The following is a 15832-nucleotide window of genomic DNA, read 5'->3' on the forward strand; positions in this document are numbered from 1 at the left end:
CATTAAGTTCTGGCTGAGGTTTAATCTTCAAATCTCACACTGTAGACTAGAATTCTGATACTCAGGCTAAACAATGCTAATATGAATTATGCAGAATTTTAAAAGGTGCAATTGTCCGAAATGCCATGTGTCACCATGACTTTGCACCTATAATTTCCTTTGCCAGAAACACCATTTGTACTTTCACTAACCCATCAGCCAAGTCAAGACTAATGCATCAGTTCACAAATAAACAGTATTTGGAACACTGCCATACTCAATGGTTTATGCATTATCTAAGGCTACTTCACATTACAACAGCAAAGTTAAAGAGCTGCAGCAGAGATCATACAATCTACAAAATCTAAAATCCTTACTAACACAAAATCTAGTATCAGTTTAAGGAAACAAAACTGAGTTGGAACCTTGCATGTGGCTAACTCTGGTTAGATCCTTTCACCCACAGAGTCCCCCAAGCACTAAACACAGAGTCAGGAAAAGCCCTGAGTATCCAGGATCATGGCTCAAACCTTCCCCACCCAAAAGAAAATCGTTGAACCAGAGAGTTAGCTCAATGGACTGTACAGCAAATGTACTGTATATAGAAGGCCTGAGTTCGATCCCTGGAATTGCTCTCCCATGCACTGTTGGATATGATACAAAAATAAAAACAGACATAAAACAATCACAAATTTAAGTTTCATCTCCTTTCCTGTGGTATTTAGTTATTATTATTACCCAATAATAATTATTGGGTATTATTATTATCCAGTAATAATTTTCATATGTTATTCAGCCATTTAAGACGACCAAATTTAATCATTTTTAAGATTGTAATCTTTTGGTTTAAGTTCTTATTTTGGTTTTGATTCTTGGGGTTTGGGTGCTATACATGTCAGGGCTCAGGGATGCCCCTAGCTTGGTGCCTGAGGGACCAAGTAATACCCTGGACTGAACCTGGGACTCCTGCCTGCAGCGCATGGGCTCAGCCCTCAGAGCTGTCTCCCTGGCCCCTTGGTTCCATTTTTGATGAACCTTCATTAAAAGATGAATCCTATTGGCAGAAACCTGTAAGACCTTTGTGAATGAAAAATTCATTGAGTGAATTGACCTTTCCTAGAAGCAGATTTTGTTGTTGTTGGTGGTGGTGGTGGTGGTGGTTTTTGTTTGGAGGCCACACCTAACAGTGCTCAGTTCTCTGCACTCAGGAATTGGTCCTGGTGGGACCCAGGGAACCACATGGGATGCCAAGAACAAGCCTAGATCAGCCATATGCAAGGCAAGCACCCTACCTGCTCTACTGTCGCTGCATTTATATATTAAAGTGTCCTTGTTGTCTGCTGACAGAAATACAACTGAAACTTTGCTCCCAAAGGCCCCAGTGAGTACCTGCCTGTCTTAGTCAAGCAGAGAACACATGCCATGACTCTCTCCATCTCAGCCTTTGCATCGATTTCTTTCTCTGTGTGGGAACTGTTAGAGACTCATGTGTCCCAGCATTACCTTCCCAGCAAACTAAAAATGTGGAAAGCCAGAGGTTTCAGTCCTCTGGCTTGGCAGTCAAATATGATGTTTGAGTCAGAATTTCTCAGTACTCCAATCCTAGGGAGGCAGACACAGCTGGGCCCGGAGCTTTCCTGCAAAGTGTGCTGAGAACCTGCTCTGGGCTTTTCTCCCTTGGTGGTGAGCAAGCAGACCTGGACCTTGCTTTCTTGGGCAGCTGTGGACATTCAGGGTTGGATGTGGAAGCTGTCCGGTGCATTATGGAATGCTCAAGCTGCCTCTACCCCGCAGTGACTTCCCTACCCTACCTGGTACCTACCAGACTCTCAAAGTACCTGGGGCAAAATTGTCCCTTGTGAAGAGTGACTGTCATAGAGAAACTCAAGATGCCCAAATGACAACTCTTGCTAACTGGGAACTGGATAAGACTTTTTGTTGTTGTTGTTGTTGTTTTTGCTTTTTGGGTCACACTCGGCAATGCCCAGGGGTTACTCCTGGCTCTGCACTCAAGAATCACTCCTGGCGGTGCTCAGGGGACCATATGAGATGCTGGGAATCGAACCTGGGTTGGCCGTATGCAAGGCAAATGCCCAACCCGCTGTGCTGTTGCTCCAGCCCCTGGATAAGACTTATTTTGAACAAAGATTTCTGCAACTGAGTGGGAGAGACTGGAGTCTGAGAAGACTGTCAGTGCATGTCGCCATCTTCATTCCTGCAAGGGAGCTAACAACCCCTTAGCCCTCATTGTGACATAAAGAAAGGGGGAGATGACAAAATGTAGGCTAAGAAAGAAACCAAGATCTTGGCAAATTTCAAAAGTGACTTAACCACTAAGTCACTAATTGTATTCTAACAAAGTAGTGTCCTCCAGCACACCTATGGAAACTGCCCCCGACCCCCATGTACTGAAGGCAGTCGGCTTGAATTTGAGACACTCTTGCCCAAGTGGATTTAACCTTTTCACACCTGCACATCATTGCTGGCCCACAAACTGATGATTGGAAACTACTACTCTAGGGCCATTGAGTTAAAGGGCCGGCATGCTTGGTTTTTAACAAGGAGCCCTGGGTTTGAGCCATTTTATTATATGGTCTCCCTGGCACTGCTGGAGGGGTCCAAAGGGGAAAAAGAAAGAGAAAACCACTACTCTAGTCTTTTATTGCTGTTGTTGTTAAGCTCCACCTGATCATGGTGCAGCAGGGGATGGGAAGGCCAGGTTGTGGTACTCACACATTTGATTCTGGTACTCCCAGGGCGGGGTGAGAGGAATCACATATCTGGGAGTGATACTCGCATACTCACCAGGGGCTCACACTCTGTTAGAGGTAATCATTGAACATATTCACTTCCCCCACCTCTGGGCCATTTCAAAAAAATCCCTTGTCATCGTATTTCATATTTAAATATTTTAATATGTACTTCCAAAAGATATTGACTTTTAAACACAATTATTATTAAGTGATCACTATCACAACTGAAATCAATTCATCAACATCAATTTGTGTAGTTCTTTTTAGGTCACCTGTGTCAGTGCTCTGTGGTTCCTCCTGGTTTGGTGCTCGCAGGACCATGTGGTGCTGGAAATTAAGCCCAGGGCTCTAGCAAGCAACATATATGCTACAACCCTTTGAGCCAATTCATTCATATCAATTTTTTTATTTAAAATAATCACATATTAAATGTGTTCTTATTTTGGATCTGGTTTTATTTTGCTTGGGGAGCATACCCAATGATGCTCAGGGTACCCCCAACTCAGTGGCTGCACCCACTGGTGCTTGGGGAACTGTGTGAAACCAGGGGCCAAACTCAGGCCTCCTGTATGTGACAGTCCTTTGAACTATCTCCCCTGCTTCTGTTTTTACATTATTTTTATAGTTTGTTAAATCAAGATCAATTGGAAGAACTTTCCATTTTCTGTTAATCAGCAGCCGCTGGTCCCTCCTGCTCACTGTCCGGCCCCTGACTCCACCCCAGCTATGTGTCATATTGGTTGCTCTCCTATGACAGAGAATTATGTCTGCATGAAGTCAGCATGGTTTAAAGTTCATGTTCTTGCTTTTTCCCCTCTTCCCTACATTGCCATTGCAGTGACCATGGGTCACACACTTGGTGGCACTGCTTAGAGATCACACACTTTGTTATGGCACCAGGAGCCATACAGCAGTGCTTCTGTGATTGTGCTCAGCAGACAGAAGATGGTTTTAGGATCCAAGAAACGTGCTTATACTTGAGCCTCCAGTTTCCAATGGGCTATGAGGGATGGCAGGGGAAAGAAGACCATTTGATTAGGCAACAGCTACACGAGCAGAGTGCACACCAGACCAAATGTGTTAATAAGTGACTAGGAAGATAAGAACAAAAATATTCTGAACTCAAGTTTCTGTCATTCTAAATTGTACTCTGTTCCACTGACCAGTAATGAAAGCAAAGAGCAAAACCCTGGGATTCAGGACTTAGCACCCTCCTTCCCAAGGGGATGGACATGGTCATTTTGAAGTCTAGGCAATAGGAAAAGTATTCAGACAGGCACAAGTGAAAGCCACCCCACTTACTTTCTCTCTCACTCTCTCTCACTCTCTCTCTCTCTCTCTCTCTCTCTCTCTCTCTCTCTCTCTCTGTCTCCCTCTCTCTCTCTCCCCTGCCCCTCTTTCTGATGAGGGGCCACACCCTATGGTACTGAGGATTACTTGGTACTCAGCGGTTGCTCCTGGCGGTGAAAAAGGAACCATTTGATGCTGGTAATTGAACCCAATTTCTGCATGAAAGTATGCATTGCAGCCCACTGAGCTATCTCTTTGGTCCTCTCTCTTTTTAAATAAATGTATTCATTTTTGTTCAGGTAGCATGATTTATAACAGGATTAATATTAATGTTTTAAGAATTACTGTTTTTGGCATATTGAATATGCTACAGGGCTGGAGCGATAGCACAGCGGGTAGGGCGTTCGCCTTACAAGTGGCCAACATGGCCGACCCGAGTTCGATTCCTCCGCCCCTCTCGGAGAGCCCGGCAAGCTACCGAGAGTATTCGATATGCCAGACACAGTAACAACAAAGTCTCCAATGGAGACGTTACTGGGCCCGCTCGAGCAAATCGACGATCAACGGGAGGGCCTTTACCTTTACCTTTACCTTACAGGAGCTTGCCAGGCTCTCCCTTGCAGGCAGGATACTCTCTGTAGCTTGCCCGGGGAGGCCTGGAGCGATAGCACAGCAGGAGAGGGTGTTTGCTTTGCACACGGCCAACCCGAGTTCCATTCCTCTCAGAGAGCCCTGCAAGCTACCAGGAGTATCCCACCCGCGCGGCAGAGGCTGGCAAGCTCCCCGTGGTGTATTTGATATGCCAAAAACAGTAACAAGTCTCACAATGGAGACGTTACTGATGCCCACTCGAGCAAATCGATGAACAACTGGAGGACAGTGCTACAGTTTTAAGAATACAGTGTTGCAGTGACCAGAGAGATGAAACAGAGGTTAAGAGGCAGCCTTGAAAGCAGCAGTCCCTCGCTCCATCCCCAGCACTCTCTCTAGTCACCTGAGCACAGAGCCAGGAGAAGTCCTGAGCACAGTTGAATATGACCTCAAAACAAACTCCCCCCCCCCCGCAAAAAAAAAACAACCAATGTTGGGATGTGTATTTACACAGAGACACAGCGGCTCTCTCTCTCTCCGCCACCCGCGTTCAGTAGTCTCGGGCCGCTTCCCCCACCCCTGGGAGGTCGATGGCGATGGGCAGGCGAAGAAAGGAACGAGGGCCAGGCTGGTCTCAGTTGCAGTTTATTTCATCTCATCTCCATTCATTCCTGTCTCTCCTTCTGCTTCTCCCTTCCCCATGCTACTTCATTCTCCTTCTTGATCCCCCTTCAGTCTCCTCCTGGCTCTGGATTCCCTTTCTCCTTATGGCTCCCCCAGCTCCCCCTTACAGCCTAGTTAAATCCCAAAGCATGAGGGGTTGGGGCTTATACATAGGTGTGGTCTCAATCAATAGGGATAAAGTCCTTCCCTCAGGGGAAGATTCTTCTAGGACAGATTCTCACCCAGCAAGAGGGCTCTCCCAAAACTGAAATTCCAATTATGGGTGATTTCTCTTTTCTTTAGTCCAACAAACATACATTCATAATAGTAATCATTTTGTATGGGCACAGTATGAGATATATAGGCTTATAGAATTGCTCTCCTGGGGTCATCTCAATCTCAGACTACAGTGCTCAGGCCAGATTAATCTTTTCTATCCCTAGCAGGGTCCTAATCTCGTCGTTACTTTTGGATCATGACAGCATTTGTCCATGACCATGCTCTCAACTTATAGTTTAGTATCATGGTGCTTTGCCTGGCCCATTTCGATGCCAGGGTAGCTCACTGCTTGCCCTAGGTCCATTCAGTCCCTTGTCAGGACCCTGCTTTTGGGGCATTAGGAACTAAGGGCAACTGAGACTTAAGTCGAGGAAGCAGATACCCCAAAGTGCAGATTGTTTGGAGGCAATTTACTTCCAAGTTACAAAAAGCTTAATATTAACTGTCTTCCTTTGTTCATATAAATATGACATTGCTTTAAAGTAAACTATTCAAAAGACATAAGGAGAGAAGAAAGGCAATATTAACTTACAATACAAGTTCAGTGTCCTAGAAGGATCTGACCTTACAAGTTAGCGGAGTCTGATTAGGGGGAAAAGGTGATAGACCGTTTGGGGAAGAGAGCACAGAGAAGTTACGGATAAGCACAGAGGAATGGGAGTGACTCTGGAGCACTGTGATGGGTGTAACCTGATAAACCTAAGCTCCCTGTAGCAAGGGAGAAAGGACAAACTAATGTTATCCTACATTGGGATACCCACCATCAGAACACCAACATCCCTCCACTATTGTTATCTCTAAGACCCTTCTCATCTCCATACTTCCACCCACTTAGTTCTACACACAGACTCTCAGGGCCTATTATAATTTTTTTTATAGTTCACATATGAGTAAGATCATTCAGTATTTTTCCTTTTCTCTTTTTCACTCATTTTGCTCAGCATTCTATCCTCCATTACCAATCAAGTTGCAGTGACCTGCAAGATTACATCTTCTCTTTTCAATAACTGAGGAATATTCCATTGGGCATACACACACACACACACACACACACACACACACACACACACACACATAATTTCTTTATCCAGTCATACATTGTTGAGCACTGTGGTTGTTTCTTGGCTATTGTGAATAGCACAGAAGTGACACAAGAATGCAAATATCATTTCAAAAAATTCAAATTTTATATTTGTAGGGTAGATGCTGGGCTATGAAATTGCTGAGTTATATGAAAATCTATTCTTAATTTTTTGAGAATCTCCATACTGTTTTCCACAAAGGCTAATCACGATGACAGTCCCACAAACAGTGAATGTAGCTTCCTATTTTGCCACATTCCTCCAGCACTGTTTTCCTACTCTTTGTGACTGATGTATGCCATTCTCATTGTTAATGTCTGGGGCTGGAGCGATAGCACAGCGGGTAGGGCGTTTGCCTTGCACGCAGCCAACATGGCCAACACAGGTTCGATTCCCTGCACCCTATATGGTCCCCTGAGCACTGCCAGGAGCAATTCCTGAGTGCATGAGCCAGGAGTAACCCCTGAGCATCGCCGGGTGTGACCCAAAAAGCAAAAAAAAAAAAAAAAGTACTCATTGTTAATGTCTTTACCATTTGTATGTTTTCTGTCAGGAAGTATCTGTTCAGTGTCTCCTTCCATTTTTGATAGGGTTGTTTGTTTTGTTGTTAAGTTTTGTGGGTCATTTATAAATCTTAGATAATGCACTGTAGCACTATAGCACTCTCCTCCCGTTATTCATCGAGTTGCTCAAGTGGGCACCAGTAACGTCTCCATTGTGAGACTTGTTACTGTTTTTAGCATATCGAATACGCCACAGGGAGCTTGCCAGGCTCTACCTTGCGGGTGGGATACTCTCAGTAGTTTGCCAGGCGCTTTTCTGTGTGAAGGAAGGATTCACACAGAAATGATACAAAAGGAAAATATATGGGGGCTGGAGAGAGTGCAGTAGGTAGAGTGCTTGCCTTGCACATGGCCAACCTGGGTTCAATCCCTGGCATCTCATATTGTCCCTGGGGAGAACCACCAGGAATAATTCCTGAATGCAGAGCTAGGAATAACCCCTGAGCAGTTCTGGGTGTGGCCCAAAAAAACAAACTAAAAGGGGGGGGGGGGAATATTTGGTTACTAAGTATGAGAAAACCAAGTTTATTAATGTATCAATGATATGATAATTTTTGCCCTGTATTTGCTTGTAAGGCAAGCCTTATACACTATCCTCTCTTCAGTCCAAGAGAATCTTCAGAGATAAAATACATTGTGTGGCATCTCTGGATAACTCACGTCTACTTTGAAACTTTTTATTTTTGTAAAGATGCAACAAAATGGACAGTATCAGCTAAGATGCAAATTTGTAAAGTCTTCTTATATAGCAGTGTTAATATGCTATAAAAGCGCCAGACAAAATGGTGCAGTGCCTTGGGCTGCATGCCTTGTAAGCAGAAGGTCATTAGATAATAAGATTTATAAATAGATTAGCCAGATGTGTGAAGTAAGAAGTCTTTTTATTTTGTCATTATTCTTTCCTAGTGCAGAAATTTTTAGTTTGATATAGTCCCATTTGTTTGTCTGTTTGCTTCAATTTTCCTACCCCATGGCATCAAATCATTGAAGATACCTCTGAAGTCAATATCATGTAGAATTCTACCCATTTTTCCTCTATGTATTGTGTGGATTTAGGTCTAATGTCAAGATTGGTAATCCATTTTGAATTAACATTTGTGTATGTTGTAAGATAAGAATCCAAATATTTTTAGTTTGTGGCTGATCAGTCTTCCCACCAACATTTGTTGAAGTGTTTCTTTTTGCTCCACTTCATGTACCCAGCTCCTTTGTCATAGATTAAATTCACAAAGTTGAAGGTTTAACTTTGGACTCTCAATCCTTTCTGTTGTTCTGAGAATTTGCCGTTAGTTCAGTACCACATAGTTTTGATTACCATAGCTTTGCACTATAACTTAAAGTCAGAGAAAGAAATGCTTCCTGTCTTCTTTTTTTCCTCAGGGTTGCTTTGGATATTTTTTCTTCTTTTTTGGGGGTGACACCCGGCGATGCACAGGGGTTACTCCTGGCTCATGCACTCAGGGATCCTCCTGGTGGTGCTTGGGGGACCATATGGGATGCTGGGATTCAAACCCAGGTCAGCCACGTGCAAGGCAAATGCCCTACCCACAGTGTTATCGCTCCATCCCCACTTTGGATATTTTGGGAAGCTTTATTACTTCATATAATTTTTATTAGTATTTTTTCCATGTCCTTAAAGAATGCTATAGGGGATAGAGTCTGAGATACAGTTCAATGATAGAGCCTTGTCTGTGAGGGGACCTGAGGGGACCTGGGTTCAATCCTGAGCAATACACACACACTCACAGATAATGCCAACAGGAATTGTATAGTACTCTGCGTAGGATTGTCATTTTAATTATGTTAATCTTTTTCAGGTACAAAGAAACCATTCAACAAGAACCAACACCTGTTTATGATAATAAAAAAATTCCAAGAAAATGGGGATAGAGGAAGTTTCCTTAATATAGAAAATAGCATATATCACAAACCGACAGCTAATATGCTTTTTCTTCGGGGACTACACCTAGAAGTGCTCAGGCTTTAATCCTGGCTCTGTGCTCAAGGGTCATTCCTGGTGGGGCTTAGGGATTGAATGTGTGTGATGCTGGGATCGAACCCAGAGTGACCACATGCAAGGTAAACACTCTACTCTCCGTACTATCATTCCAGCCCCCCACAGCTAATATTCTCAGTGGTGGAAAGCCTTTCCTGTCCTCTAAGATCAGGGACAAGACAAAAATTATTCAATATAGAACTGAAAATCCATGCCACAGAAATTGGGCAACAAAGAAAAATGAAAGGGATTCAAATTGGTAAAGAAATCAAACTATCCCTATACACAGATGACATGGTAGAAAATCGTGAAAACTCCACCAAAAATCTTCTAGAAACAATAAATCTATTTAATACAGTCAGGCTACAAAATCAATATTCAGAAATCAGTTAAATTTTTATGTTCAAGTAAGAAAGAAAAGAAAGATTTAAATTTTTTTTTTTAATTTGGTGGCAGGGGGCCACACCCTGTGATGCTCAGGGATTATTCCTAGCTCTGCACTCAGGAATCTTCCTGGTGGTGCTTGGGGGACCATATGGGATGCCAGGGATTGACTCTGGGTCAACTGCACGCAGGGCAAGCACCCTACCTGCTATACTACCTCTCAAGCCCCAAGAAAATAAATTTTTAAACCGTTTACAATTGTACCTCAAATGTCAAGTGCCTGAGAATCAATTTGACAAAGGAGGTGAAAGATTTATACAAAAAAAAAACCTGTAGATTAATTCCTGTTAAGAAAAATTGCAAATACACAGAGAAAGGGAGGGAGGGAGGGAGGGAGAGAGAGAGAGAGAGAGAGAGAGAGAGAGAGAGAGAGTACAAACAAACAAAAATTAGTGACTAGAGTGATCATACAGCAGGTCGGGCACTTGCCTTGCACTGGCAGTCTCGGGTTTTGATCTCAGCATCCTATATGGTCCCCCAAGCCTGTCATGAGTGAGCCCTGAAGACAGAGCCAGTAGTAACCCCTGAGGACTGCCATGTGTTGCCCCCAAACCAAATAAAAAGAAATAAGTAAATAGGAGAAAACACACAGAAATGAAAACAAGCCATGTATTTCTCTGCAGGTGGTGACTTTTGATGCAAGGGGAGTGAGCGGCCACAACAATCACATTGCTCTGTATACAGCTGTGAGGTATGGATCCTCTGTATGGGAGTGGAGAGGGGATTTTTTTCATTTTCTCAGGCTGGATGGTCACTAAAGCACTTTCCCACACATTTACCTGAGCCCCAAGAAACGTCTTATTGAATTGTTGCAAGTCAACATTGGGACTAAGGTGATCACTACATCTCACCATATCCTCCCTGCAAGAAATCTTTTGTTTGTTTTCTGGGCCACATGGGGCCCATGCTCAGGGGTTAGTCCTCAGGAGTTAGTCCTGGCTCTGCACTCAGGAATTACTTCTGATGGAATTGGGGGACTGTCTGGGATGCTGGGGGGGTCACATGCAAGGCAAGCTCTTTACCTGCTATACTTTTCAGCCCCCCCACAAGAAATCTTGAGTCTTATTAGTGTTTCATCTCCTAAATGGTTACAGTTTTTAACCTCACAGGCAAGACAAATGGATTTTATTTTTCTCATTGCTTTGACCTTAGAAAACTTTTAGGATCAAGTTTTCAATTCCATGTTGCACATGTGCAAGACTATAAAAATTGAGTTCTGTGAATAAATGTGCCTTTTCTTGGCTCAATTTTTTTTCTTCCTTTAGCCACATTTACTTTGTTTTCTTCTGTTGTATGTTTTATACACTATCTCAAGTATTTCTTGGGGAAAGGATATATAATATTTACATAATAAAAAATACATATAATATTTCATTTGTTATTCGCAGTCTCTATAAATACGCTTTACCAGTTTAAAGAATAATGTACCCTCAACTGAAAAGATCACTCAAAAGGCTGAGCTTATGCTTTGCATGCTAGAACCCTGGGTTCCCTCCCTAGCACCTCATGGTCTCCCTAAGCACAGATGGATGTAAACCTCTAAGATATGAGTGACTGAGGGTCACCCAAACATATGCCACATTCCTATCCAGAGAAATGCCTCCCCAGAGCACTGTCAACAGATATGTATTGGAACTGGCCTAAGAACAGATGTAGGGAAGGGAAACTTGTGAAGGGCTTACTTTATAAAATTCCTTTTACAAGGCTACATTCATTTCTGGTCTGGAATAGTGAAATGTGAAATTGGAAAAACCTCACCTTTCTCTTCTGAAGTCCAAGCATCTCATTTCAGTGATGAAGTTAAGTGGTTTCCCCAGCACACCAGACTGTATGATGGCAGAGAACAAAAATCCAGGAGTCCTGAGTCCTAGTTATTTTCTTTGGGGGGAATAGGAGGGCAGTGGGTTGGATCCACATCCAGCAATATTTAGGGGCTCTTGGCTCTGCATTCAGGAATTACTCCTGGCGGTGCTTAGAGGGCTGTATGGGATGCCGGGGATTGAACCCGGGTTGGTTGCATGCAAGGCAAATGTCCTCCCCAATATACTATTGCAGCAGCCCTCGTTTTCCTATCTGCTGTGTGAGAGGTCTACTCCAGTAGTATAAGGACCTTCTGAACTTCGGAATTTCAAAACTGCGTGGTCACTACTGCAGCATGCAACATCATATGTTATTCTTAACCAGCAATAGAAAACAAATTGTCTACTGTTGCCTTTTCAGCAGATCTGAGTGTTGGGGTAAAATCCCAAATAATAATGGTGGGTCTGGTGTCAAAATATTGAATGTGATCAAATTAGAGAGTAATGTGGAAATCATCTGCTCCACAGGTAGGGGGAGAGTGTATACTGGGATGGAGGTATACTGGGGTTTTTGGTGGTGGAGAATGGGCACTGGTGAAGGTACAGGTGTTTCATTGTATGACCGAGACTTAAACCCAAAAGCTTTGTAACTGCTCTCACGGTGATTCAACAAATAAAATTATAAAATAATGGGAAAAAAAAAGTAAGGTTGGAGTTCATGCCAATTCAATTAGCTAATCAGTGGCTGAATATGTAGCAGTACTCCTACATAAAAAAAAAGTTAAAAAAAAATAATTGTATGTCACTGGGAAAGTGCTAGACATTGTTATTCGTACACTCCAGAGAGTTCTTTCTGTTCCCTTGACAGTGGAATGAGAGGAAGCAGGAATTCTCTCCTGAACTAACTGCCCCCGGGGACCACACAGCAAGAAGAAAGATTGCTTGTGGGACTAGGTCCTTTCAGATTCAGAAAAAGACACACACCCCAGGTGATTTTTTTTTTTTTTTGGTCAGGTATATAGACGATGAGGTAACCCAGGAGGAAAGCCTTAGATTTCTAAAATCACAGTCACGGTCACGGTCCTCCTGTTGTTCATCGATTTGCTCGAGCGGGCCCAGTAACGTCTCCATTGTGAGATTTGTTACTGTGTTTGGCATATCGAATACATCACAGGTAGCTTGCCAGGCAGTGAACAGAGATCCCAGGAGGACTAGAATCCACCCAATTCTGAGTGCACATTGGGTCTTGTCATTTTTCACTCAGTATTTAGTATTTTCACTCATGGCTATAGACTGGCCTGTTACAGACAAACCAAGAGAACCTCACAGGCACGCTTTGGGACCACTTGAGGTGGGTTTAGCTGAATTTCCTCCATTGCCCCATCTTGGAACTTGGTGAAACCAGGACAACTTCAATCTCTGAAAAGAAGCTTAAGAACAACTTCATTTTGACAAAACTGCTTTGGACTGTTTTCCTTGGAAGAGGGTGGAATACCCCAGACTGTAAACACTGGCTCCTCACTGTGCACTGATGAGTCATGTGCTTGAGATGAATCAACTTGAGCTCTGACCATTACAGCAGGTCACTCACTTCACATCGCTTCCACAGAACTGTCCTTCTTCTAGCCCTTCTGGCCATGTTTTAGTCTCCTCCTGGCTTCTTCCACCAAAGACCCTTCCATGTTCCTGTTCCCAACTCCCCCTGCCAGCTCAACTCCATGCAGACTCTTCCTTCACTCTAAGTGTGAAAGTGTGATGCCCCCCAAGTGTGTTCAGCACTCCTTCTCCCCATCATATTAAGATCCCACGTGTCCAGATCTTTCCTTGGAGACCCTGATGGCCTTAAACTCAGAACATCTCCAGGTTTCACCAGAAGCATGAGGCACATCACTCTGATCTTGGGATTCTTGAGGTTTTTCCTATTTCTCAGCCTTCATTCAAGCCCATAGATTTGTCAGTTTTTCTCTTTTTAACCACTTACACCCAGGAGTTCCATTTCCTATGAGTTTGTGCATCTGTGTTAGGGAGTCAGGAGGCTACCTTCTTCCCCTCCACTCCTCCCCCTTCTTCAGGCAGTGAATACACACAGCCTTCTTCAGGCAGTGAATACACACAGCCTGGAGAATACACACAGTAGATGGTAGGTATAGAAAACATAAAAAGGAGAAAGAAAACTATAAGAACTAACTTTAAAAAAAACTTCTTTTTCATTTTTGGGCCACACCCAGTGGTTTGCAGGGCTTACTCCTGTCTCTGCACTCAGGGATCACTCTGGTGGTTCATACTATCTCTCCAGCCCAAAGTAATTTAATGTTTTCTAATATTCTTTCACCATACTCACATTACAGTTTCACAAAAGAAAACTTTGCGTGATCAGTGTCACCAGTGAACAAAGTGTAACCTATTAGACAAAACTTGGAGCAGAGTGCTTCATAATGGATGCATAAAGCCATTGCTAGCTTCCTGATGGATGCCCCTTGAAAAGTGACCCATCCTGGTCACTTCAGCCCTAGCCAGAGCCATAGAGTCCAGAAAGCTCTATGGTGACTTTGCAAAGGAACTACCAAGAAGCCAGGGAGGTGGCTCAAAGGACTGGAGCACATATTTTGCATGCAGGAAGCTTTGGTTCTATTCCTAGTACCCCATGGTCTCCTGAGCACTGAAGGTATGGCTCCCCCCACAAAAAGAAAAAAGAAAAAAAACAAAAATGATTTTTTCACTCATCCTTTCTCTCCTCCAGGTCCTTGCATTCTGAAGGGAAGTTACCTAAAGGTAAGGCCTTTTATAAGTCTCTATTGTAAAGCCTACTGTTTCTTTAAGATAATTATTGGGGAGTCGGTCAACAGTTACAATGGTAAAACAGGGGCCGAGTATATGCGAGGCCCTGAGTCTAATCTGTGGCCCTCATGCCACTGCCACCACCACTACCATTCCCAGACTACTGGCTGTGGAACAGTTAGCCCCTGTTAGTCCCAATAAGAAAAAGAGAGACACTCTTCAAGCACACCAGACTTGCAGAAAGAGCATCTTCCAGAAGACGCTGAGGCACTACTGCCCGGTCCCAACAACCCGTGTGTGCAGTTCTCCTCCCACAGCAATAACGACTGGGCCATCGTCATCTCTAAGTAACTGATACTGTTCAACAGAGAGAGTGGTTTCTGTTGGGCAGTATGAACTGCCATAGATTAAGAGAGAGAGAGAGAGACAGAGACAGAGAGAGAGAGAGAGAGAGAGAGAGAGAGAGAGAGAGAGAGAGAGAGAGAGAGAGAGAGAGATTAAGGTAAAATGCTTAAATAGAGAAGCTGCCTCTGACTATGCAGAAATGACCAGGAGAGGAAACACTTCCTGACCCTCAGTGTGTCTCAGGGGAGGTGCCCAGACTGTGTACACTGGGAAGTGCTCTGCCAGCCAGTGCAATCCTGGGGTGAAGGGAGGAGATGTGCTAGTCAGATTCCCCAACAGAGCCAGTTAGAGATGATTTCCATGTAACCCATATAATCTATATGATTTCCTTAACTACACATAGATTACTTTCTTCTCCTCTTCTGTGTCCAGTGTGTATCACACAATATGGAATCAGTTCGTGTAGTGATGGAGCATGAGAAATCCAATTCTCTGCTGTCTGCAAGTGGGAGACCCAGGGAAGCTGAAGATGCAATTTGATCAGATTCCAAATCCCTGGGAGTCTATAGTGTAAACTTAGTTTTCCCAGTCCAAGAACTAGAGATGACCAATAGCCCAGTTCAGGAAGCCAGGGCTGGAGATATTGCTCCCAGACTGGGAGCGCATGGTTGGCATTGCAGGAGCTCCAGGTTTGATCTCAGCACCTCAGCAGTGCTGGATGTTGAGAAAGAAAAAGAGAAGGAAAGAGAGAAGGAATGGAGGGAGGAAAGAGGGAAGGAAGGAAGGAAGGAAGGAAGGAAGGAAGGAAGGAAGGAAGGAAGGAAGGAAGGAAAGAAGGAAGGAAGGAGGGAAGGAGGCCAGAGAGATAGTACATTGGATAGTGCACTTGCCTTGCACATAGCTGACCCAGGTTCAATCCCCAGCATCTTATATGATCTCCCAAGCACTACCAGGAGTAATTCCTGAGTGCATATCCTAGAGTAACCCCTGAGCATTGCTGGGTATGGCCAAAAGTTAAAAAAAAAAAAAAGGAAAAAAGAAGCCAGCCAAAGAGCAGAAGATGTAGCTCACAAGTAGAGCACCTGCTTTTATATGTATGAAGCAAATGGGTTAGATCCCTGGCACTGAAGGGGTGGGAACTTGGGGAAGCAAAGTCTTCCTCTGATTTGATTTCATTCAGGACCTCAGCAGACTGTCTGATGCTCATCCACTTTGGGGAGAACAGTTTGCTTCTCTGAACCCACCATCAAATGCTCATCCCATTCAGAAG

At 43.7% G+C, this 15832-nt stretch overlaps 1 protein-coding gene and 1 pseudogene across 2 annotated transcripts in view; both read left to right on the forward strand.

Moving 5' to 3' along the window:
* Positions 1 to 15832, forward strand: part of PIGL (phosphatidylinositol glycan anchor biosynthesis class L) — a 61360-nt gene that overhangs the window by 41239 nt on the left and 4289 nt on the right. For both annotated transcript variants that reach the window (XM_056136598.1, XM_056136599.1), the window contains 2 exons: positions 10264 to 10331; positions 14180 to 14211. In XM_056136598.1, the coding sequence (XP_055992573.1) occupies positions 10264 to 10331; positions 14180 to 14211 (100 nt within the window). The remainder of the gene's footprint in view (positions 1 to 10263; positions 10332 to 14179; positions 14212 to 15832) is intronic.
* On the forward strand, positions 14400 to 14625 carry LOC130044568 (uncharacterized; annotated as a pseudogene).

The sequence above is a fragment of the Sorex fumeus genome, unplaced genomic scaffold, assembly GCF_029834395.1.
Source record: "Sorex fumeus unplaced genomic scaffold, SorFum_2.1 ptg000122l, whole genome shotgun sequence".
In the NCBI taxonomy this organism is placed as follows: Eukaryota; Metazoa; Chordata; class Mammalia; order Eulipotyphla; family Soricidae; genus Sorex; species Sorex fumeus.